The following is a 26,353-nucleotide window of genomic DNA, read 5'->3' as shown; positions in this document are numbered from 1 at the left end:
ATTGAGTGCAAACCTCCTTCCATCAGCAAGGGCATTGAAGATGAAACGTGGCTGGGTCTTTCAACATGACAATGATCCAAAGCACACCGCCAGGGCAACGAAGGAGTGGCTTCGTAAGAAGCATTTCAAGGTCCTGGAGTGGCCTAGCCAGTCTCCAGATCTCAACCCTTTAGAAAACCTTTGGAGGGAGTTGAAAGTCCGTGTTGCCAAGCGAAAAGCCAAAAACATCACTGCTACAGAGGAGATCTGCATGGAGGAATGGGCCAACATACCAACAACAGTGTGTGGCAACCTTGTGAAGACTTACAGAAAACGTTTGACCTCTGTCATTGCCAACAAAGGATATATCACGAAGTATTGAGATGAAATTTTGTTTCTGACCAAATACTTATTTTCCACCATAATGTGCAAATAAAATGAAAAAAAAACCGACAATGTGATTTTCTGGATTTTTTTTTCTCAGTTTGTCTCCCATAGTTGAGGTCTACCTATGATGTAAATTACAGACGCCTCTCATCTTTTTAAGTGGTGGAACTTGCACTATTGCTGACTGACTAAATACTTTTTTGCCCCACTGTAGCTGCCTGTGGGGAGTGCATTAAACTGTATAGAAGCCTACAGGGAGTGCTTTGTACTACATAGAGGCCTGTGGGGAGTGCATTATACTATATAGAGACCTATGGGGAGTACATTACACTATATGGAAATCTCTAGTAAGTGCATTATATTGTATGGAGGCCTATAGGGAATGCAGTAACCAGTATTTAGGACAATTTGAGTGTATTATACTGGATGGGGGCCTATGGGGAGGGCATTATATGATATGGAGGCCTATGGGGAGAGCAATATACTACATAGAGGCCTATGGGGAATTCATTTTACTATATGGAGGTGTATGGGGAGTGCATTATACTATATGGAGGAGTATGGAGAGTGCATTAAACTTTATGGAGGCCTATGGGGAGTGCATTATAATGTATGTAGGACTATGGGGAGTGTATTATACTGGATATAAGGATTATGAGGAATGTATTATACTTTAGAGGCCTATGGTGAGTGCATTATACTGTATATAGAGACCACTTAAGGAGGGGATTATACTATATAGAGACCTATGGGGAGTGCATTGTACTATATGAAGACCTATGGGGAGTGCATAATACTATATGAAGGTCTATGGAGAGTGAAGTATACTATATGGAGGACTATGGGGCGTGCATTATACTATAAGGAGGCCTATGGACAGTGCTTTATACTAATACAAAAAGGGTTAACCAGCTCACTTGTCTTGGCTGGTGGTGCATAGGAAGCACGGACACCGTGTAGTCCCACGTGCAAACATAAAAGAAAAGGATTCCAGCTTCCATATAAAATACAAATTTATTCAAGCATAAAATTGAAGCTCCAGACAAAACGCATCAGTGCACAGTAAGAGGCAGAAGCAACGCTGCAGCTTGGAAAAAGAACAGCGGTCTGTTCGAAACGCGTTGCTTCTGCCTCTTACTCTACCCTGATGCGTTTTGTCTGGAGCTTCAATTTTATGCTTGAATAAATTTCTATTTTATATGGAAGCTGTGATCCTCTTTTTTTAGTGCTTTATACTATATGGAGGACTATGGGGAGGGCAGTATATTATGTGGAGGCCTAAGACGAGTGCATTATACTATATGGAGACCTATGGGGAGTGCATTATGTTGTAGAGGCGTGTGGTGAGTGCATAATACTATATGAAGGACCCATACGGCAGAGGCTCAGTATCGGGGTATCAGGTGCAGTAATAAGGACACATAAGGCAGAGGCTCAGTATCGGGGTATCGGGTGTAGTAATAAGGACACATACGGCAGCGGCTCAGTATTGGGGTATCGGGTGCAGTAATAAGGACACATACGGCAGCGGCTCAGTATTGGGGTATCGGGTGCAGTAATAAGGACACATACGGCAGAGGCTCAGTATCGGGGTATCGGGTGTAGTAATAAGGACACATACGGCAGCGGCTCAGTATTGGGGTATCGGGTGCAGTAATAAGGACACATATGGCAGAGGCTCAGTATCGGGGTATCAGGTGCAGTAATAAGGACACATAAGGCAGAGGCTCAGTATCGAGGTATCGGGTGCAGTAATAAGGACACATACGGCAGCGGCTCAGTATCGAGGTATCGGGTGTAGTAATAAGGACACATACGGCAGAGGCTCAGTATCGGGGTATCGGGTGTAGTAATAAGGACACATACGGCAGAGGCTCAGTATCGGGGTATCGGGTGTAGTAATAAGGACACATACGGCAGAGGCTCAGTATCAGGGTATCGGGTGTAGTAATAAGGACACATACGGCAGAGGCTCAGTATCGGGGTATCGGGTGCAGTAATAGGGACACATACGGCAGAGGCTCAGTATCAGGGTATCGGGTGCAGTAATAAGGACACATACGGCAGAGGCTCAGTATCGGGGTATCGGGTGTAGTAATAAGGACACATACGGCAGCGGCTCAGTATCGAGGTATCGGGTGTAGTAATAAGGACACATACGGCAGAGGCTCAGTATTGGGGTATCGGGTGTAGTAATAAGGACACATACGGCAGAGGCTCAGTATTGGGGTATCGGGTGTAGTAATAAGGACACATACGGCAGAGGCTCAGTATCGGGGTATCGGGTGTAGTAATAAGGACACATACGGCAGCGGCTCAGTATTGGGGTATCGGGTGCAGTAATAAGGACACATACGGCAGCGGCTCAGTATCGAGGTATCGGGTGTAGTAATAAGGACACATACGGCAGAGGCTCAGTATCGGGGTATCGGGTGCAGTAATAGGGACACATACGGCAGAGGCTCAGTATCAGGGTATCGGGTGCAGTAATAAGGACACATACGGCAGAGGCTCAGTATCGGGGTATCGGGTGTAGTAATAAGGACACATACGGCAGCGGCTCAGTATCGGGGTATCGGGTGCAGTAATAAGGACACATACGGCAGCGGCTCAGTATCGAGGTATCGGGTGTAGTAATAAGGACACATACGGCAGAGGCTCAGTATCGGGGTATCGGGTGTAGTAATAAGGACACATACGGCAGAGGCTCAGTATCGAGGTATCGGGTGTAGTAATAAGGACACATACGGCAGAGGCTCAGTATCGGGGTATCGGGTGTAGTAATAAGGACACATACGGCAGAGGCTCAGTATCGAGGTATCGGGTGTAGTAATAAGGACACATACGGCAGAGGCTCAGTATCGGGGTATCGGGTGTAGTAATAAGGACACATACGGCAGAGGCTCAGTATCGGGGTATCGGGTGTAGTAATCATTACACATACGGCAGAGGCTCAGTATCGGAGTATCGGGTGCAGTAATAAGGACACATACGGTAGAGGCTCAGTATCGGGGTATCGGGTGTAGTAATAAGGACACATACGGCAGAGGCTCAGTATCGGGGTATCGGGTGTAGTAATAAGGACACATACGGCAGAGGCTCAGTATCTGGGTATCGGGTGCAGTAATAGGGACACATACGGCAGAGGCTCAGTATCGGGGTATCGGGTGCAGTAATAGGGACACATACGGCAGAGGCTCAGTATCGGGGTATCGGGTGCAGTAATAGGGACACATACGGCAGAGGCTCAGTATCGGGGTATCGGGTGCAGTAATAGGGACACATACGGCAGAGGCTCAGTATCGGGGTATCGGGTGCAGTAATAAGGACACATACGGCAGAGGCTCAGTATCGGGGTATGGGGTGTAGTAATAGGGACACATACGGCAGAGGCTCAGTATCGGGGTATCGGGTGTAGTAATAAGGACACATACGGCAGAGCCTCAGTATCGGGGTATCGGGTGTAGTAATAAGGACACATACGGCAGAGGCTCAGTATCAGGGTATCGGGTGTAGTAATCAGGACACATACGGCAGAGCCTCAGTATCGGGGTATCGGGTGCAGTAATAGGGACACATACGACAGAGGCTCAGTATTGGGGTATCGGGTGTAGTAAAAAGGACACATACGGCAGAGGCTCAGTATTGGGGTATCGGGTGTAGTAATCAGGACACATACGGCAGAGGCTCAGTATCGGGGTATCGGGTGTAATAATAAGGACACATACGGCAGAGGCTCAGTATCGGGGTATCGGGTGCAGTAATAAGGACACATACGGCAGAGGCTCAGTATTGGGGTATCGGGTGTAGTAATAAGGACACATACGGCAGAGGCTCAGTATCGGGGTATCGGGTGTAGTAATAAGGACACATACGGCAGAGGCTCAGTATCGGGGTATCGGGTGTGGTAATAGGGACACATACGGCAGAGGCTCAGTATTGGGGTATCGGGTGTAGTAATAAGGACACATACGGCAGAGGCTCAGTATCGGGGTATCGGGTGCAGTAATAGGGACACATACGGCAGAGGCTCAGTATTGGGGTATCGGGTGCAGTAATAGGGACACATACGGCAGAGGCTCAGTATTGGGGTATCGGGTGCAGTAATAAGGACACATATGGCAGAGACTCAGTATCGGGGTATCGGGTGTAGTAATAAGGACACATACGGCAGAGGCTCAGTATTGGGGTATCGGGTGTAGTAATAAGGACACATACGGCAGAGGCTCAGTATCGGGGTATCGGGTGTAGTAATAAGGACACATATGGCAGAGACTCAGTATCGGGGTATCGGGTGCAGTAATAAGGACACATACGGCAGAGGCTCAGTATTGGGGTATCGGGTGCAGTAATAGGGACACATACGGCAGAGGCTCAGTATTGGGGTATCGGGTGCAGTAATAGGGACACATACGGCAGAGGCTCAGTATTGGGGTATCGGGTGCAGTAATAAGGACACATATGGCAGAGACTCAGTATCGGGGTATCGGGTGTAGTAATAAGGACACATACGGCAGAGGCTCAGTATCGGGGTATCGGGTGTAGTAATAAGGACACATACGGCAGAGGCTCAGTTTAGGGGTGTCGGATGTAGTAATAGGGACACATACGGCAGAGGCTCAGTATTTGGATATCGGGTGTGGTACTAGGGACACATACGGCAGAGGCTCAGTATCGAGGTATCGGGTGTAGTAATAAGGACACATACGGCAGAGGCTCAGTATCGGGGTATCGGGTGTAGTAATAAGGGCACATACGGCAGAGGCTCAGTATAGGGGTATCGGGTGTAGTAATAAGGACACATACGGCAGAGACTCAGTATCGGGGTATTGGGTGCAGTAATAGGGACACATACGGCAGAGGCTCAGTATCGGGTGTAGTAATAAGGACACATACGGCAGAGGCTCAGTATCGGGGTATCGGGTGCAGTAATAAGGACACATACGGCAGAGCTCAGTATCGGGGTATCGGGTGTAGTAATAAGGACACATACGGCAGAGGCTCAGTATCGGGGTATCGGATGTAGTAATAAGGACACATACGGCAGAGGCTCAGTATCGGGATATCGGGTGTAGTAATAAGGACACATACGGCAGAGGCTCAGTATCGGGGTGTCGGGTGTAGTAATAAGGACACATGGCAGAGGCTGAGTATCGGGGTATCGGGTGTAGTAATAAGGACACATACGGCAGCGGCTCAGTATCGAGGTATCGGGTGTAGTAAAAAGGACACATCTGGCAGAGGCTCAGTATCGGGGTATCGGGTGCAGTAATAAGGACACATACGGCAGTGGCTCAGTATTGGGGTATCTGGTGCAGTAATAAGGACACATACGGCAGAGGCTCAGTATCGGGGTATCGGGTGTAGTAAAAAGGACACATGGCAGAGGCTCAGTATCGGGTTATCGGGTGTAGTAATAAGGACACATACGGCCGAGGCTCCGTATCGGGGTGTCGGGTGTAGTAATAAGGACACATGGCAGAGGCTCAGTATCGGGGTATCGGGTGTAGTAATAAGGACACATACGGCAGCGGCTCAGTATCGAGGTATCGGGTGTAGTAAAAAGGACACATCTGGCAGAGGCTCAGTATCGGGGTATCGGGTGCAGTAATAAGGACACATGGCAGAGGCTCAGTATCGGGTTATCGGGTGTAGTAATAAGGACACATACGGCCGAGGCTCCGTATCGGGGTGTCGGGTGTAGTAATAAGGACACATACGGCAGAGGCTCAGTATTGGGGTATCGGGTGTAGTAATAAGGACACATACGGCAGCGGCTCAGTATCGAGGTATCGGATGTAGTAAAAAGGACACATCTGGCAGAGGCTCAGTATCTGGGTATCGGGTGCAGTAATAAGGACACATACGGCAGAGGCTCAGTATCGGGGTATCGGGTGTAGTAATAAGGACACATACGGCAGAGGCTCAGTATCGGGGTATCGGGTGTAGTAATAAGGACACATACGGCAGAGGCTCAGTATCGGGGTATCGGGTGTAGTAATAAGGACACATACGGCAGAGACTCAGTATCGGGGTATCAGGTGTAGTAATAAGGACACATACGGCAGAGGCTCAGTATCGGGGTATCGGGTGTGGTAATAGGGACACATACGGCAGAGGCTCAGTATCGGGGTGTCGGATGTAGTAATAGGGACACATACGGCAGAGGCTCAGTATTTGGGTATCGGGTGTGGTACTAGGGACACATACGGCAGAGGCTCAGTATCGGGGTATCGGGTGTAGTAATAAGGACACATACGGCAGAGGCTCAGTATCGGGGTATCGGGTGTAGTAATAAGGGCACATGGCAGAGGCTCAGTATCGGGGTATCGGGTGTGGTAATAGGGACACATACGGCAGAGGCTCAGTATCGGGTGTAGTAATAAGGACACATACGGCAGAGGCTTAGTATCGGGGTATCGGGTGCAGTAATAAGGACACATATGGCAGAGGCTCAGTATCGGGGTATTGGGTGCAGTAATAGGGACACATCTGGCAGAGGCTCAGTATTGGGGTATCGGGTGTAGTAAAAAGGACACATCTGGCAGAGGCTCAGAATCGGGGTATCGGGTGTAGTAATAAGGACACTTACGGCAGAGGCTCAGTATCGGGGTATCGGATGTAGTAATAAGGACACATACGGCAGAGGCTCAGTATTGGGATATCGGGTGTAGTAATAAGGACACATACGGCAGAGGCTCAGTATCGGGGTATCGGATGTAGTAATAAGGACACATGCGGCAGAGGCTCAGTATTGGGGTATCGGGTGTAGTAATAAGGACACATACGGCAGAGGCTCAGTATCGGGGTATCGGGTGTAGTAATAAGGACACATCTGGCAGAGGCTCAGTATCGGGGTATCGGGTGTAGTAATAAGGACACATACAGCAGAGGCTCAGTATCGGGGTATCGGGTGTAGTAATAAGGACACATACGGCAGAGGCTCAGTATCGGGGTATCGTGTGTAGTAATAAGGACACATACGGCAGTTGCTCAGTATCGGGGTATCGGGTGCAGTAATAAGGACACATACGGCAGAGGCTCAGTATCGGGGTATCGTGTGTAGTAATAAGGACACATACGGCAGTTGCTCAGTATCGGGGTATCGGGTGTAGTAAAAAGGACACATCTGGCAGAGGCTCAGTATCGGGGTATCGGGTGCAGTAATAAGGACACATGGCAGAGGCTCAGTATCGGGGTATCGGGTGTAGTAATAAGGACACATACGGCAGAGGCTCAGTATCGGGGTATCGGGTGTAGTAAAAAGGACACATACGGCAGAGGCTCCGTATCGGGGTGTCGGGTGTAGTAATAAGGACACATGGCAGAGGCTCAGTATCGGGGTATCGGGTGTAGTAATAAGGACAAATACGGCAGTTGCTCAGTATCGGGGTATCGGGTGCAGTAATAAGGACACATACGGCAGAGGCTCAGTATCGGGGTATCGGGTGTAGTAAAAAGGACACATCTGGCAGAGGCTCAGTATCGGGGTATCGGGTGCAGTAATAAGGACACATACGGCAGTGGCTCAGTATTGGGGTATCTGGTGCAGTAATAAGGACACATACGGCAGAGGCTCAGTATCGGGGTATCGGGTGTAGTAAAAAGGACACATGGCAGAGGCTCAGTATCGGGTTATCGGGTGTAGTAATAAGGACACATACGGCCGAGGCTCCGTATCGGGGTGTCGGGTGTAGTAATAAGGACACATGGCAGAGGCTCAGTATCGGGGTATCGGGTGTAGTAATAAGGACACATACGGCAGCGGCTCAGTATCGAGGTATCGGGTGTAGTAAAAAGGACACATCTGGCAGAGGCTCAGTATCGGGGTATCGGGTGCAGTAATAAGGACACATGGCAGAGGCTCAGTATCGGGTTATCGGGTGTAGTAATAAGGACACATACGGCCGAGGCTCCGTATCGGGGTGTCGGGTGTAGTAATAAGGACACATGGCAGAGGCTCAGTATCGGGGTATCGGGTGTAGTAATAAGGACACATACGGCAGCGGCTCAGTATCGAGGTATCGGGTGTAGTAAAAAGGACACATCTGGCAGAGGCTCAGTATCGGGGTATCGGGTGCAGTAATAAGGACACATACGGCAGAGGCTCAGTATCGGGGTATCGGGTGTAGTAATAAGGACACATACGGCAGAGGCTCAGTATCGGGGTATCGGGTGTAGTAATAAGGACACATACGGCAGAGGCTCAGTATCGGGGTATCGGGTGTAGTAATAAGGACACATACGGCAGAGACTCAGTATCGGGGTATCAGGTGTAGTAATAAGGACACATACGGCAGAGGCTCAGTATCGGGGTATCGGGTGTGGTAATAGGGACACATACGGCAGAGGCTCAGTATCGGGGTGTCGGATGTAGTAATAGGGACACATACGGCAGAGGCTCAGTATTTGGGTATCGGGTGTGGTACTAGGGACACATACGGCAGAGGCTCAGTATCGGGGTATCGGGTGTAGTAATAAGGACACATACGGCAGAGGCTCAGTATCGGGGTATCGGGTGTAGTAATAAGGGCACATGGCAGAGGCTCAGTATCGGGGTATCGGGTGTGGTAATAGGGACACATACGGCAGAGGCTCAGTATCGGGTGTAGTAATAAGGACACATACGGCAGAGGCTTAGTATCGGGGTATCGGGTGCAGTAATAAGGACACATACGGCAGAGGCTCAGTATCGGGGTATTGGGTGCAGTAATAGGGACACATACTGCAGAGGCTCAGTATTGGGGTATCGGGTGTAGTAAAAAGGACACATCTGGCAGAGGCTCAGAATCGGGGTATCGGGTGTAGTAATAAGGACACTTACGGCAGAGGCTCAGTATCGGGGTATCGGATGTAGTAATAAGGACACATACGGCAGAGGCTCAGTATTGGGATATCGGGTGTAGTAATAAGGACACATACGGCAGAGGCTCAGTATCGGGGTATCGGATGTAGTAATAAGGACACATGCGGCAGAGGCTCAGTATTGGGGTATCGGGTGTAGTAATAAGGACACATACGGCAGAGGCTCAGTATCGGGGTATCGGGTGTAGTAATAAGGACACATACGGCAGAGGCTCAGTATCGGGGTATCGGGTGCAGTAATAAGGACACATGCGGCAGAGGCTCAGTATCGGGGTATCGGGTGTAGTAATAAGGACACATACGGCAGAGGCTCAGTATCGGGGTATCGAGTGTAGTAATAAGGACACATACGGCAGTGGCTCAGTATTGGGGTATCTTGTGCAGTAATAAGGACACATACGGCAGAGGCTCAGTATCGGGGTATCGGGTGTAGTAATAAGGACACATACGGCAGAGGCTCAGTATCGGGGTATCGGGTGTAGTAATAAGGACACATACGGCAGAGGCTCAGTATCGGGGTATCGGGTGTAGTAATAAGGACACATACGGCAGTGGCTCAGTATTGGGGTATCTTGTGCAGTAATAAGGACACATACGGCAGAGGCTCAGTATCGGGGTATCGGGTGTAGTAATAAGGACACATACGGCAGAGGCTCAGTATAGGGGTGTCGGATGTAGTAATAGGGACACATACGGCAGAGGCTCAGTATAGGGGTATCGGGTGTAGTAATAAGGACACATACGGCAGTGGCTCAGTATTGGGGTATCTTGTGCAGTAATAGGGACACATACGGCAGAGGCTCAGTATCGGGGTATCGGGTGTAGTAATAAGGACACATACGGCAGAGGCTCAGTATAGGGGTGTCGGATGTAGTAATAGGGACACATACGGCAGAGGCTCAGTATTTGGGTATCGGGTGTGGTACTAGGGACACATACGGCAGAGGCTCAGTATCGGGTGTAGTAATAAGGACACATACGGCAGAGGCTCAGTATCGGGGTATCGCGTGTAGTAATAAGGGCACATGGCAGAGGCTCAGTATCGGGTGTAGTAATAAGGACACATACGGCAGAGGCTTAGTATCGGGGTATCGGGTGCAGTAATAAGGACACATACGGCAGAGGCTCAGTATCGGGGTATCGGGTGTAGTAATATGGACACATACGGCAGTGGCTCAGTATTGGGGTATCTGGTGTAGTAATATGGACACATACAGCAGAGGCTCAGTATTGGGGTATCTGGTGCAGTAATTAGGACACATACGGCAGAGGCTCAGTATCGGGGTATCGGGTGTAGTAAAAAGGACACATCTGGCAGAGGCTCAGTATCGGGGTATCGGGTGCAGTAATAAGGACACATGGCAGAGGCTCAGTATCTGGGTATTGGGTGTGGTAATAGGGACACATACGGCAGAGGCTCAGTATCGGGGTATCGGGTGTAGTAATAAGGACAAGTGGCTGAGGCTCAGTGTCGGGGTATCGGGTGTAGTAATAAGGACACATGCGGCAGTGGCTCAGTATCGGGGTTTCGGGTGTAGTAATATGGACACATACGGCAGTGGCTCAGTATTGGGGTATCTGGTGTAGTAATATGGACACATACAGCAGAGGCTCAGTATTGGGGTATCTGGTGCAGTAATTAGGACACATACGGCAGAGGCTCAGTATCGGGGTATCGGGTGTAGTAAAAAGGACACATCTGGCAGAGGCTCAGTATCGGGGTATCGGGTGCAGTAATAAGGACACATGGCAGAGGCTCAGTATCTGGGTATTGGGTGTGGTAATAGGGACACATACGGCAGAGGCTCAGTATCGGGGTATCGGGTGTAGTAATAAGGACACATACGGCAGAGGCTCAGTATTGGGGTATCGAATGTAGTAATAAGGACACATACGGCAGACGCTCAGTATCGGGGTATAGGGTGTAGTAATAAGGACACATACGGCAGAGGCTCAGTATTTGGGTATCGGGTGTAGTAATAAGGACACATGGCAGAGGCTCAGTATTGGGGTATCGGGTGTAGTAATAAGGACACATACGGCAGAGGCTCAGTATTGGGGTATAGGGTGTAGTAATAAGGACACATACGGCAGAGGCTCAGTATTGGGGTATCGGGTGTAGTAATAAGGACACATACAGCAGAGGCTCAGTATCGGGGTATCGGGTGTAGTAATAAGGACACATACGGCAGAGGCTCAGTATTGGGGTATAGGGTGTAGTAATAAGGACACATACGGCAGAGGCTCAGTATCGGGGTATCGGGTGTAGTAATAAGGACACATACGGGAGAGGCGGGGTATCGGGTGTAGTAATAAGGACACATACGGGAGAGGCTCAGTATCGGGTGTAGTAATAAGGACACATACGGCAGAGGCTCAGTATCGGGGTATCGGGTGTAGTAATAAGGACACATACGGCAGAGGCTCAGTATCGGGGTATCGGGTGTAGTAATAAGGACACATACGGCAGAGGCTCAGTATCGGGGTATCGGGTGTAGTAATAAGGACACATACGGCAGAGGCTCAGTATTGGGGTATAGGGTGTAGTAATAGGGACACATACGGCAGAGGTTCAGTATTGGGGTATCGGGTGTAGTAATAAGGACACATACAGCAGAGGCTCAGTATCAGGGTATCGGGTGTAGTAATAAGGACACATACGGCAGAGGCTCAGTGTCGGGGTATCGGGTGTAGTAATAAGGACACATACAGCAGAGGCTCAGTATCAGGGTATCGGGTGTAGTAATAAGGACACATACGGCAGAGGCTCAGTGTCGGGGTATCGGGTGTGGTAATATGGACCCATACAGCAGAGGCTCAGTATTGGGGTATCTGGTGCAGTAATAAGGACACATACGGCAGTGGCTCGGTATCGGGTGTAGTAATAAGGACACATACGGCAGAGGCTCAGTATCGGGGTATCGGGTGTAGTAATAAGGACACAAATGGCAGAGGCTCAGTATCGGGGTATCGGGTGTAGTAATAAGGACACATATGGCAGAGGCTCAGTATAGGGGTATCGGGTGCAGTAATAGGGACACTTACGGCAGAGGCTCAGTATCGGGGTATCGGGTGCAGTAATAGGGACACATACGGCAGAGGCTCAGTATCGGGTGTAGTAATAAGGACACATACAGCAGAGGCTCAGTATCGGGGTATCGGGTGCAGTAATAGGGACACATACGGCAGAGGCTCAGTATCGGGGTATCCGGTGCAGTAATAGGGACACATACGGCAGAGGCTCAGTATCAGGGTATCGGGTGTAGTAATAAGGACACATACGGCAGAGGCTCTGTATCGGGGTATCGGGTGTAGTAATAATGACACATACAGCAGAGGCTCAGTATCAGGGTATCGGGTGTAGTAATAAGGACACATACGGCATAGGCTCAGTATTTGGGTATCGGGTGTAGTAATAAGGACACATACGGCAGAGGCTCAGTATTGGGGTATCAGGTGTAGTAATAAGGACACATACGGCATAGGCTCAGTATTTGGGTATCGGGTGTAGTAATAAGGACACATACGGCATAGGCTCAGTATTTGGGTATCGGGTGTAGTAATAAGGACACATACGGCATAGGCTCAGTATTTGGGTATCGGGTGTAGTAATAAGGACACATACGGCATAGGCTCAGTATTTGGGTATCGGGTGTAGTAATAAGGACACATACAGCAGAGGCTCAGTATCGGGGTATCGGGTGTAGTAATAAGGACACATACAGCAGAGGCTCAGTATCAGGGTATCGGGTGTAGTGATAAGGACACATACGGCATAGGCTCAGTATTTGGGTATCGGGTGTAGTAATAAGGACACATACGGCATAGGCTCAGTATTTGGGTATCGGGTGCAGTAATAGGGACACATACGGCAGAGGCTCAGTATCGGGGTAACCGGTGCAGTAATAGGGACACATACGGCAGAGGCTCAGTATCAGGGTATCGGGTGTAGTAATAAGGACACATACGGCATAGGCTCAGTATTGGGGTATCAGGTGTAGTAATAAGGACACATACGGCATAGGCTCAGTATTTGGGTATCGGGTGTAGTAATAAGGACACATACGGCATAGGCTCAGTATTTGGGTATCGGGTGTAGTAATAAGGACACATACAGCAGAGGCTCAGTATCGGGGTATCGGGTGTAGTAATAAGGACACATACAGCAGAGGCTCAGTATCAGGGTATCGGGTGTAGTAATAAGGACACATACGGCATAGGCTCAGTATTTGGGTATCGGGTGTAGTAATAAGGACACATACGGCATAGGCTCAGTATTTGGGTATCGGGTGTAGTAATAAGGACACATACGGCATAGGCTCAGTATTTGGGTATCGGGTGTAGTAATAAGGACACATACGGCATAGGCTCAGTATTGGGGTATCAGGTGTAGTAATAAGGACACATACGGCATAGGCTCAGTATTTGGGTATCGGGTGTAGTAATAAGGACACATACGGCATAGGCTCAGTATTTGGGTATCGGGTGTAGTAATAAGGACACATACAGCAGAGGCTCAGTATCGGGGTATCGGGTGTAGTAATAAGGACACATACAGCAGAGGCTCAGTATTTGGGTATCGGGTGTAGTAATAAGGACACATACGGCATAGGCTCAGTATCGGGGTATCTGGTGCAGTAATAAGGACACATACGGCAGAGGCTCAGTATTGGGGTATCGGGTGTAGTAATAAGGACACATACGGCAGAGGCTCAGTATCGGGGTATCAGGTGCAGTAATAAGGACACATACGGCAGAGGCTCAGTATTGGGGTATCAGGTGCAGTAATAAGGACACATACGGCAGAGGCTCAGTATTGGGGTATCAGGTGCAGTAATAAGGACACATACAGCAGAGGCTCAGTATCGGGGTATCTGGTGTAGTAATAAGGACACATACGGCAGAGGCTCAGTATCGGGGTATTTGGTGTAGTAATAAGGACACATATGGCAGAGGCTCAGTATCGGGATATCGGGTGTAGTAATAAGGACACATACGGCAGAGGCTCAGTATCGGGGTATTTGGTGTAGTAATAAGGACACATATGGCAGAGGCTCAGTATCGGGCTTTTGGGTGTAGTAATAAGGACACATACGGCAGAGGCTCAGTATCGGGGTATCGGGTGTAGTAATAAGGACACATACGGACCAATACTGAGCATCTGCCGTATGTGTCCTTATTCCTATGATAAGATCCTGTCTGCAGCTACCACTAGGGGGAGCTCCCTGTATACATAGATACATGATAAGATCCTGCTTGCAGCCACCACTATGGGGAGCTCCCTGTATACAGAGATACATGATAAGATCCTGTCTGCAGCCACCACTAGGGGGAGCTCCCTGTATACAGAGATACGTGATAAGGTCCTGTCTGCAGCCACCACTAGGGGGAGCTCCCTGTATACAGAGATACATGATAAGATTCTGTCTGCAGCCACCACTAGGGGGAGCTCCCTGTATACAGAGATACATGATAAGATCCTGCCTGCAGCCACCACTAGGGGTAGCTCCCTGTATACAGAGATACATGATAAGATGCTGTCTGCAGCCACCACTAGGGGGCGCTCCCTGTATACAGAGATACGTGATAAGATCCTATCTGCAGCCACCACTAAGGGGAGCTCCCTTTATACAGAGATACATAAGATCCTGTCTGCAGCCACCACTAGGGGGAGCTCCCTGTATACAGAGATACATGATAAGATCCTGTCTGCAAGGACCACTAGGGGGAGCTCCCTGTATACAGAGATACATGATAACATCCTGTCTGCAGCCACCAGTAGGTGGAGCTCCCTGTATACAGAGATACATGATAAGATCCTGTCTGCAGTCATCACTAGGGGGAGCTCCCTGTATACAGAGATACATAAGATCCTATCTGCAGCCACCACTTGGGGGAGCTCCCTGTATACAGAGATACATGATAAGATCCTGTCTGCAGCCACCACTAGGGGGCGCTCCCTGTATACAAAGATATATGATAAGATCCTGTCTGCAGCCACCACTAGAGGGAGCTCCCTGTATACAGAGATAGGGAGAGCTCCCTGTATACAGAGATACATGATAAGATCTTGTCTGCAGTCACCATTAGGGGGAGCTCCCTGTATACAGAGATACATGATAAGATCCTGTCTGCAGCCACCACTAGGGGGAGCTCCCTGTATGCAGAGATAGGGGGAGCTCCCTGCTGTATACAGAGATACATGATAAGATCTTGTCTGCAGTCACCACTAGGGGGAGCTCCCTGTACACAGAGATACATGATAAGATCCTGTCTGCGGCCACCACTAGGGGGAGCTCCCTGTATACAGAGATACATGATAAGATCCTGTCTGCAGCCACCACTAGGGGGAGCTCCCTGTATACAGAGATACATGATAAGATCCTGTCTGCAGCCACCACTAAGGGGAGCTCCCTGCATACAGAGATACATGATAAGATCCTGTCTGCAGCCACCACTAGGGGGAGCTCCCTGTATACAGAGATACATGATAAGATGCTGTCTGCAGCCACCACTAGGGGGCGCTCCCTGTATACAGAGATAGGGAGAGCTCCCTGTATACAGAGATACATGATAAGATCTTGTCTGCAGTCACCACTAGGGGGAGCTCCCTGTATACAGAGATACATGATAAGATCCTGTCTGCAGCCACCACTAGGGGGAGCTCTCTGTATGCAGAGATAGGGGAACTCCCTGCTGTATACAGAGATACATGATAAGATCTTGTCTGCAGCCACCACTAGAGGGAGCTCCCTGTATACAGAGATAGGGAGAGCTCACTGTATACAGAGATACATGATAAGATCTTGTCTGCAGTCACCACTAGGTGGAGCTCCCTGTATACAGAGATACATGATAAGATCCTGTCTGCAGCCACCACTATGGGGAGCTCCCTGTATGCAGAGATAGGGGGAGCTCCCTGCTGTATACAGAGATACATGTTAAGATCTTGTCTGCAGTCACCACTAGGGGGAGCTCCCTGTACACAGAGATACATGATAAGCTCCTGTCAGCAGCCACCACTAGGGGGAGCTCCCTGTATACAGAGATACATGATAAGATCCTGTCTGCAGCCACCACTAGGGGGAGTTCCCTGTTTACAGAGATACATGATAACATCCTGTCTGCAGCCACCACTAGGGGGCGCTCTGTTGTGAGTTCATTTTCCCCTTCACCATTGAGGTCTGATGAACTCCCTCTTCTGGTGAAGGAAGGTAGTGAGGCTGATTACCAAGCACCTGGGTATGATGATGATGACTGGGTGACGGGAATTGCTGAATGGATATAAGGCAGCTGACGCCCTTCTGCCTGGCTGGTGATCTCTCTGAGGGATTTTAGGAGACCAGTCTGATTCCTGCTCCTCAAAAGCTAAGTTTTCTGCACTGCTTTTTGCATTTGTGTTTTGTTTTGTTTTGCCTTGTTTTTCTGAATTTCTGCCATTCCCTGCTGGGGTGAGTTGAATTCCTTTTTGCTCTGTCTTCAGAAAATACTTGAGTGCTGATATAGTCTTTTTGAAGCCTAGCGTCTTCAGGGCCTTTTTCCCTATCAGCCTGTTGGCCCTTGTTTTGATAGGGTTTTTAGCGGATTGCAGACAGTAGCTTTCCTATCCTGTCCTATTTAGTTAGCTTGGGCCCCATCATTTGCTCAGCCTATCTTTCTATCTGTGTGAGTGTTTTTTTCATCTTGCTACACCGTCATTATATGTTGGGGGCTGCCTATTGCTTTGGGGTCTGCTCTGGGGCAGTTTAGATTTCCCTTTCTGTCTTTAGGCTATGTAGTTCTCCGGCTGTGATCGAGGGGTCTAGGGCACCGTAGGAACCCCCCACGGCTACTGCTAGTTGTTGTTGATAGGTTCAGGGGTCTGCAATCCGATAGCTGCCAACTTCTCTGGTTTTCTGGACTTAGCTAGTATTTCTGTTTTTGCCTCCTACGGTGACTCATTCATAACAGCGCTCCCTGTATACAGAGATACATGATAAGATCCTGTCTGCAGCCACCACTAGGGGGAGCTCTCTGTATACAGAGATACATGATAAGATCTTGTCTGCAGTCACCACTAGGGGGAGCTCCCTGTATATATAGATACATGATAAGATCCTGTCTGCAGCCACCACTAGGGGGAGCTCCCTGTATACAGAGATACATTATAAGATCCTGTCTGTAGCCACCACTAGAGGGAGCTCCCTGAATACAGAGATACATGATAAGATCCTGTCTGCAGCCACCACTAGGGGGAGCTCCCTGTATACAGAGATACATGATAAGATCCTGTCCGCAGCCACCACTAGAGGGCGCTCCCTGTATACAGAGATACATGATAAGATCCTGTCTGCAGTCACCACTAGGAGGAGCTCCCTGTATACAGAGATACATGATAAGATCCTGTCTGCAGTCACCACTAGGGGGGAGCTCCCTGTATACAGAGATACATGAAAAGATCCTGTCTGAAGCCACCACTAGGGGGAGCTCCCTGTATACAGAGATACATGATAAGATCCTGTCTGCAGCCACCACTAGTGGGAGCTCCCTGTATACATAGACACATAATATCCTGTCTGCAGCCACCACTAGGGGGAGCTCCCTGTATACATAGACACATAATATCCTGTCTGCAGTCACCACTAGGGGGAGTTCCCTGTATACAGAGATACATAATAAGATCCTGTCTGCAGCCACCAGTAGGGGCCGCTCCCTGTATACAGACATATATTGTCCTCCACGCTTATCATGTTCTGCTCGGTGATTGATTATAGATTGGGGTACCTGGATTTCCCTTGTTTCTGAGTGGTCCGTTGCTGGAGCTGCTCCTTTCTCTCGGGTTAATATTGGGGGCTGCGTGTCTCTCCTCTGTGGCGTTGGTGTCTACTATCGTAACGTTCATGTGTTGCAGAGTCTACGAGAAGTCACCCGGGAGTGTCTGCATCTTGCACACAGTAACGCGGCTCCGTCCATCTCATTCCCGGCTTTGGGCTCTGGAAATATTGGTTTGCAGAAGCAGAAGGTGGCAGACATCATGACGCAGACGGTTCTCGACTTCGCCAGAGCGAACCAGAGCCGGATGGACGTGACCTTCATCATCCACCCCAACGACCGGGACACGTTGCAGGTTTATATCGGGGCTGTGGCAGGATTCGGGATGATGTGTGTGATGACGTGCGGAGGGATACATGGGGTTAACACATGTATAGGGGCGTTGTAGGGTCAGTGTCTTTAATAGGTTAATCCGGGAGCAGACGTTTTGAGTCGTGCACATTCATCAGCCCACGATGGCGGACATCATGGATATCTAATCGATCAGTGCGACCCCCAAACCTTTTCCTCTTACATCGGCCCCTGAGAACCAGAATATAGGAGACTCCCTGACGATAGGACTGCAGCCGCATGGAGATGACAGGATGGCATATGCCACGGAGCTCCCACCATGATATACCATGTACATATGCCACGGAGCTCCCACCATGATATACCATGTACATATGCCACGGAGCTCCCACCATGATATACCATGTACATATGCCACGGAGCTCCCACCATGATATACCATGTACATATGCCACGGAGCTCCCACCATGATATACCATGTACATATGCCACGGAGCTCCCACCATGATATACCATGTACATATGCCACGGAGCTCCCACCATGATATACCATGTACATATGCCACGGAGCTCCCACCATGATATATCATGTACATATGCCACGGAGCTCCCCCCCATGAAATACCATGTACATATGCCACGGAGCTCCCACCATGATATACCATGTACATATGCCACAGAGCTCCCACCATGATATACCATGTACATATGCCACGGAGCTCCCACCATGATATACCATGTACATATGCCACGGAGCTACCACCATGATATACCATGTACATATGCCACGGAGCTCCCCCCTATGATATACCATGTACATATGCCACGGAGCTCCCCCCATGATATACCATGTACATATGCCACGGAGCTCCCCCCTATGATATACCATTACATATGCCACGGAGCTCCTCCCATGATATACCATGTACATATGCCACGGAGCTCCCCCCTATGATATACCATTACATATGCCACGGAGCTCCTCCCATGATATACCATGTACATATGCCACGGAGCTCCCCCCTATGATATACCATGTACATATGCCACGGAGCTCCCCCCATGATATACCATGTACATATGCCACGGAGCTCCCCCCATGATATACCATGTACATATGCCACGGAGCTCCTCCCATGATATACCATGTACATATGCCACGGAGCTCCCCCCTATGATATACCATGTACATATGCCACGGAGCTCCTCCCATGATATACCATGTACATATGCCACGGAGCTCCTCCCATGATATACCATGTACATATGCCACGGAGCTCCCCCTATGATATACCATGTATATATGCCACGGAGCTCCTCCCATGATATACCATGTACATATGCCACGGAGCTCCCCCCTATGATATACCATGTACATATGCCACGGAGCTCCCACCCATGATATACCATGTACATATGCCACGGAGCTCCCCCCCATGATATACCATGTACATATGCCACGGAGCTCCCCCCTATGATATACCATGTACATATGCCACGGAGCTCCCACCATGATATACCATGTACATATGCTACGGAGCTCCCCCCTATGATATACCATGTACATATGCCACGGAGCTCCCACCATGATATACCATGTACATATGCCACGGAGCTCCCCCCTATGATATACCATGTACATATGCCACGGAGCTCCCACCATGATATACCATGTACATATGCCACGGAGCTCCCCCCATGATATACCATGTACATATGCCACGGAGCTCCCCCCTATGATATACCATGTACATATGCCACGGAGCTCCCCCCTATGATATACCATGTACATATGCCACGGAGCTCCCACCATGATATACCATGTACATATGCCACGGAGCTCCCCCCTATGATATACCATGTACATATGCCACGGAGCTCCCCCCTATGATATACCATGTACATATGCCACGGAGCTCCCCCCATGATATACCATGTACATATGCCACGGAGCTCCCCCCTATGATATACCATGTACATATGCCACGGAGCTCCCCCCTATGATATACCATGTACATATGCCACGGAGCTCCCACCATGATATACCATGAACATATGCCACGGAGCTCCCCCCTATGATATACCATGTACATATGCCACGGAGCTCCCACCATGATATACCATGTACATATGCCACGGAGCTCCCACCATGATATACCATGTACATATGCCACGGAGCTCCCACCATGATATACCATGTACATATGCCACGGAGCTCCCCCCTATGATATACCATGTACATATGCCACGGAGCTCCCCCCATGATATACCATGTACATATGCCACGGAGCTCCCCCCATGATATACCATGTACATATGCCACGGAGCTCCCACCATGATATACCATGTACATATGCCACAGAGCTATATAAGAGACATCGTATATATGTGTATATGACACCGGCACAAGACACTGCAGTAGCCGCACCACACGCGCTCACTGGTAAAAATGAAGATCTCCCGATATCGGTGCCGGTGGCTTCATCCTTATACTGAAAGCTCCCGGCTCACAGTACAACATCCGATCTTGTAGGAAACAAATCTGGATTAGAAGTAGAGACCGAACCTGCATGCGGAGGTCGTCCGAGCTGCTCTATGTATGGGAGAGTGTAGTGAGCGTGCTCTGGGTATAGGAGAGTGTAGTGAGCGTGCTCTGGGTATAGGAGAGTGTAGTGAGCGTGCTCTGGGTATAGGAGAGTGTAGTGAGCGTGCTCTATATAGGAGAGTAGTGAGCGTGCTCTGTATATAGGAGAGTGTAGTGAGCGTGCTCTATATAGGAGAGTAGTGAGCGTGCTCTGTGTATAGGAGAGTGTAGTGAGCGTGCTCTGTATATAGGAGAGTGTAGTGAGAGTGCTCTGTGTATAGGAGAGTGTAGTGAGCGTGCTCTGTGTATAGGAGAGTGTAATGAGCGTCCTCTGTGTATAGGAGTGTAGTGAGCGTGCTCTATATAGGAGAGTAGTGAGCGTGCTCTGTATATAGGAGAGTGTAGTGAGCGTGCTCTGTATATAGGAGAGTGTAGTGAGCGTGCTCTGGGTATAGGAGAGTGTAGTGAGCGTGCTCTGGGTATAGGAGAGTGTAGTGAGCGTGCTCTGGGTATAGGAGAGTGTAGTGAGCGTGCTCTATATAGGAGAGTAGTGAGCGTGCTCTGTATATAGGAGAGTGTAGTGAGCGTGCTCTATATAGGAGAGTAGTGAGCGTGCTCTGTGTATAGGAGAGTGTAGTGAGCGTGCTCTGTATATAGGAGAGTGTAGTGAGAGTGCTCTGTGTATAGGAGAGTGTAGTGAGCGTGCTCTGTGTATAGGAGAGTGTAATGAGCGTCCTCTGTGTATAGGAGTGTAGTGAGCGTGCTCTGTGTATAGGAGAGTGTAGTGAGCGTGCTCTGGGTATACGAGAGTGTAGTGAGCGTACTCTGTGTATAGGAGAGTGTAGTGAGCGTGCTCTGTGAATAGGAGAGTGTAGTAAGCGTGCTGTGTATATAGGAGAGTGTAGTGAGCGTGCTCTGGGTATAGGAGAGTGTAGTGAGAGTGCTCTGGGTATAGGAGAGTGTAGTGAGCGTGCTGTGTATATAGGAGAGTGTAGTGAGCGTGCTCTGTGTATAGGAGAGTGTAGTGAGCGTGCTGTGTATATAGGAGAGTGTAGTGAGCGTGCTGTGTATATAGGAGAGTGTAGTGAGCGTGCTCTGTGTATATAGGAGAGTGTAGTGAGCGTGCTCTGGGTATAGGAGAGTGTAGTGAGCGTGCTCTGGGTATAGGAGAGTGTAGTGAGCGTGCTCTGGGTATAGGAGAGTGTAGTGAGCATACTCTGTGTATAGGAGAGTGTAGTGAGCGTGCTCTGTGTATAGGAGAGTGTAGTGAGCGTGCTGTGTATATAGGAGAGTGTAGTGAGCGTGCTGTGTATATAGGAGAGTGTAGTGAGCGTGCTGTGTATATAGGAGAGTGTAGTGAGCGTGCTGTGTATAGGAGAGTGTAGTGAGCATACTCTGTGTATTGGAGAGTGTAGTGAGCGTGCTCTGTGCATAGGAGAGTGTAGTGAGCGTGCTCTGTGTATAGGAGAGTGTAGTGAGCGTGCTGTGTATATAGGAGAGTAGTGAGCGTGCTGTGTATATAGGAGAGTGTAGTGAGCGTGCTCTGTGTATAGGAGAGTGTAGTGAGCGTGCTGTGTATATAGGAGAGTGTAGTGAGCGTGCTCTGTGTATAGGAGAGTGTAGTGAGCGTGCTGTGTATATAGGAGAGTGTAGTGAGCGTGCTCTGTGTATAGGAGAGTGTGAGTGTGCTGTGTATATAGGAGAGTGTAGTGAGCGTGCTCTGTGTATATAGGAGAGTGTAGTGAGCGTGCTCTGGGTATAGGAGAGTGTAGTGAGCGTGCTCTGGGTATAGGAGAGTGTAGTGAGCGTGCTCTGTGTATTGGAGAGTGTAGTGAGCATACTCTGTGTATTGGAGAGTGTAGTGAGCGTGCTCTGTGTATAGGAGAGTGTAGTGAGCGTGCTGTGTATATAGGAGAGTGTAGTGAGCGTGCTCTGTGTATAGGAGAGTGTAGTGAGCGTGCTGTGTATATAGGAGAGTGTAGTGAGCGTGCTCTGTGTATAGGAGAGTGTAGTGAGCGTGCTATGTATGTAGGAGAGTGTAGTGAGCGTGCTCTGTGTATATAGGAGAGTGTAGTGAGCGTGCTCTGGGTATAGGAGAGTGTAGTGAGCGTGCTCTGAGTATAGGAGAGTGTATTGAGCGTGCTCTGGGTATAGGAGAGTGTAGTGAGCATACTCTGTGTATTGGAGAGTGTAGTGAGCGTGCTCTGTGCATAGGAGAGTGTAGTGAGCGTTCTCTGTGTATAGGAGAATGTAGTGAGCGTGCTGTGTATATAGGAGAGTGTAGTGAGCGTGCTCTGTGTATAGGAGAGTGTAGTGAGCGTGCTGTGTATATAGGAGAGTGTAGTGAGCGTGCTCTGTGTATAGGAGAGTGTAGTGAGCGTGCTCTGTGTATAGGAGAGTGTAGTGAGCGTGCTGTGTATATAGGAGAGTGTAGTGAGCGTGCTCTGTGTATAGGAGAGTGTAGTGAGCGTGCTCTGTATATAGGAGAGTGTAGTGAGCGTGCTGTGTATATAGGAGAGTGTAGTGAGCGTGCTCTGTGTATATAGGAGAGTGTAGTGAGCGTGCTCTGTGTATAGGAGAGTGTAGTGAGCGTGCTCTGTGTATAGGAGAGTGTAGTGAGCGTGCTCTGTGTATAGGAGAGTGTAGTGAGCGTGCTCTGTGTATAGGAGAGTGTAGTGAGCGTGCTCTGTGTATAGGAGAGTGTAGTGAGCGTGCTCTGTGTATAGGAGAGTGTAGTGAGCGTGCTGTGTATATAGGAGAGTGTAGTGAGCGTGCTGTGTGTATAGGAGAGTGTAGTTAGCGTGCTCTGTGTATAGGAGAGTGTAGTGAGCGTGCTCTGTGTATATAGGAGTGTGTAGTGAGCGTGCTCTGTATATAGGAGAGTGTAGTGAGTGTGCTCTGTGTATATAGGAGAGTGTAGTGAGCGTGCTCTGTGTATATAGGAGAGTGTAGTGAGCGTGCTCTGTATATAGGAGAGTGTAGTGAGCGTGCTCTGTATATAGGAGAGTGTAGTGAGCGTGCTCTGTGTATATAGGAGAGTGTAGTGAGCGTGCTCTGTGTATATAGGAGAGTGTAGTGAGCGTGCTCTGTGTATAGGAGAGTGTAGTGAGCGTGCTCTGTGTATAGGAGAGTGTAGTGAGCGTGCTCTGTGTATAGGAGAGTGTAGTGAGCGTGCTCTGTGTATAGGAGAGTGTAGTGAGCGTGCTCTGTGTATAGGAGAGTGTAGTGAGCGTGCTCTGTGTATAGGAGAGTGTAGTGAGCGTGCTGTGTATATAGGAGAGTGTAGTGAGCGTGCTGTGTGTATAGGAGAGTGTAGTTAGCGTGCTCTGTGTATAGGAGAGTGTAGTGAGCGTGCTCTGTGTATATAGGAGTGTGTAGTGAGCGTGCTCTGTATATAGGAGAGTGTAGTGAGTGTGCTCTGTGTATATAGGAGAGTGTAGTGAGCGTGCTCTGTGTATATAGGAGAGTGTAGTGAGCGTGCTCTGTATATAGGAGAGTGTAGTGAGCGTGCTCTGTATATAGGAGAGTGTAGTGAGCGTGCTCTGTGTATATAGGAGAGTGTAGTGAGCGTGCTCTGTGTATATAGGAGAGTGTAGTGAGCGTGCTCTGTGTATAGGAGAGTGTAGTGAGCGTGCTCTGTATATAGGAGAGTGTAGTGAGCGTGCTCTGTGTATATAGGAGAGTGTAGTGAGCGTGCTCTGTATATAGGAGAGTGTAGTGAGCGTGCTGTGTATATAGGAGAGTGTAGTGAGCGTGCTGTGTATATAGGAGAGTGTAGTGAGCGTGCTCTGTGTATAGGAGAGTGTAGTGAGCGTGCTCTGTGTATAGGAGAGTGTAGTGAGCGTGCTGTGTATATAGGAGAGTGTAGTGAGCGTGCTCTGTGTATAGGAGAGTGTAGTTAGCGTGCTGTGTGTATAGGAGAGTGTAGTGAGCGTGCTCTGTGTATATAGGAGTGTGTAGTGAGCGTGCTCTGTATATAGGAGAGTGTAGTGAGCGTGCTCTGTGTACATAGGAGAGTGTAGTGAGCGTGCTCTGTGTATATAGGAGAGTGTAGTGAGCGTGCTCTGTGTATATAGGAGAGTGTAGTGAGCGTGCTCTGTGTATATAGGAGAGTGTAGTGAGCGTGCTCTGTATATAGGAGAGTGTAGTGAGCGTGCTCTGTATATAGGAGAGTGTAGTGAGCGTGCTCTGTGTATATAGGAGAGTGTAGTGAGCGTGCTCTGTGTATATAGGAGAGTGTAGTGAGCGTGCTCTGTGTATAGGAGAGTGTAGTGAGCGTGCTCTGTGTATAGGAGAGTGTAGTGAGCGTGCTCTGTGTATATAGGAGAGTGTAGTGAGTGTGCTCTGTGTATAGGAGAGTGTAGTGAGCGTGCTCTGTATATAGGAGAGTGTAGTGAGCGTGCTGTGTATATAGGAGAGTGTAGTGAGCGTGCTCTGTGTATAGGAGAGTAGTGAGCGTGCTCTGTGTATAGGAGAGTGTAGTGAGCGTGCTGTGTATATAGGAGAGTGTAGTGAGCGTGCTCTGTGTATATAGGAGAGTGTAGTGAGCGTGCTCTGTATATAGGAGAGTGTAGTGAGCGTGCTCTGTGTATAGGAGAGTGTAGTGAGCGTGCTCTGTGTATAGGAGAGTGTAGTGAGCGTGCTGTGTATATAGGAGTGTGTAGTGAGCGTGCTCTGTGTATATAGGAGTGTGTAGTGAGCATACTCTGTGTATTGGAGAGTGTAGTGAGCGTGCTCTGTATATAGGAGAGTGTAGTGAGCGTGCTCTGTATATAGGAGAGTGTAGTGAGCGTGCTCTGTATATAGGAGAGTGTAGTGAGCGTGCTCTGTGTATAGGAGAGTGTAGTGAGCGTGCTCTGTGTATAGGAGAGTGTAGTGAGCGTGCTGTGTATATAGGAGAGTGTAGTGAGCGTGCTCTGTGTATAGGAGAGTGTAGTTAGCGTGCTGTGTGTATAGGAGAGTGTAGTGAGCGTGCTCTGTGTATATAGGAGTGTGTAGTGAGCGTGCTCTGTATATAGGAGAGTGTAGTGAGCGTGCTCTGTGTACATAGGAGAGTGTAGTGAGCGTGCTCTGTGTATATAGGAGAGTGTAGTGAGCGTGCTCTGTGTATATAGGAGAGTGTAGTGAGCGTGCTCTGTATATAGGAGAGTGTAGTGAGCGTGCTCTGTATATAGGAGAGTGTAGTGAGCGTGCTCTGTATATAGGAGAGTGTAGTGAGCGTGCTCTGTATATAGGAGAGTGTAGTGAGCGTGCTCTGTGTATATAGGAGAGTGTAGTGAGCGTGCTCTGTGTATAGGAGAGTGTAGTGAGCGTGCTCTGTATATAGGAGAGTGTAGTGAGCGTGCTCTGTGTATATAGGAGAGTGTAGTGAGCGTGCTCTGTGTATAGGAGAGTGTAGTGAGCGTGCTCTGTATATAGGAGAGTGTAGTGAGCGTG

The 26,353-nt window shown here is 49.1% G+C and overlaps 1 protein-coding gene across 1 annotated transcript in view; it reads left to right on the top strand.

Moving 5' to 3' along the window:
* Window positions 1-26,353, top strand: part of LOC141054979 (protein mono-ADP-ribosyltransferase PARP9-like) — a 105,913-nt gene that overhangs the window by 26,777 nt on the left and 52,783 nt on the right. The window contains exon 4 of the mRNA XM_073551902.1: window positions 18,122-18,337. Coding sequence (XP_073408003.1) covers window positions 18,122-18,337 — 216 coding nt within the window. The remainder of the gene's footprint in view (window positions 1-18,121; window positions 18,338-26,353) is intronic.

The sequence above is a fragment of the Dendrobates tinctorius genome, unplaced genomic scaffold (genome assembly GCF_039654945.1).
Source record: "Dendrobates tinctorius isolate UK_male_01 unplaced genomic scaffold, ASM3965494v1 ptg000182l, whole genome shotgun sequence".
NCBI classification, from domain to species: Eukaryota; Metazoa; Chordata; class Amphibia; order Anura; family Dendrobatidae; genus Dendrobates; species Dendrobates tinctorius.
Note: the sequence above shows the minus strand (reverse complement) of the source record. Positions and strands in the feature narration are given on the sequence as shown.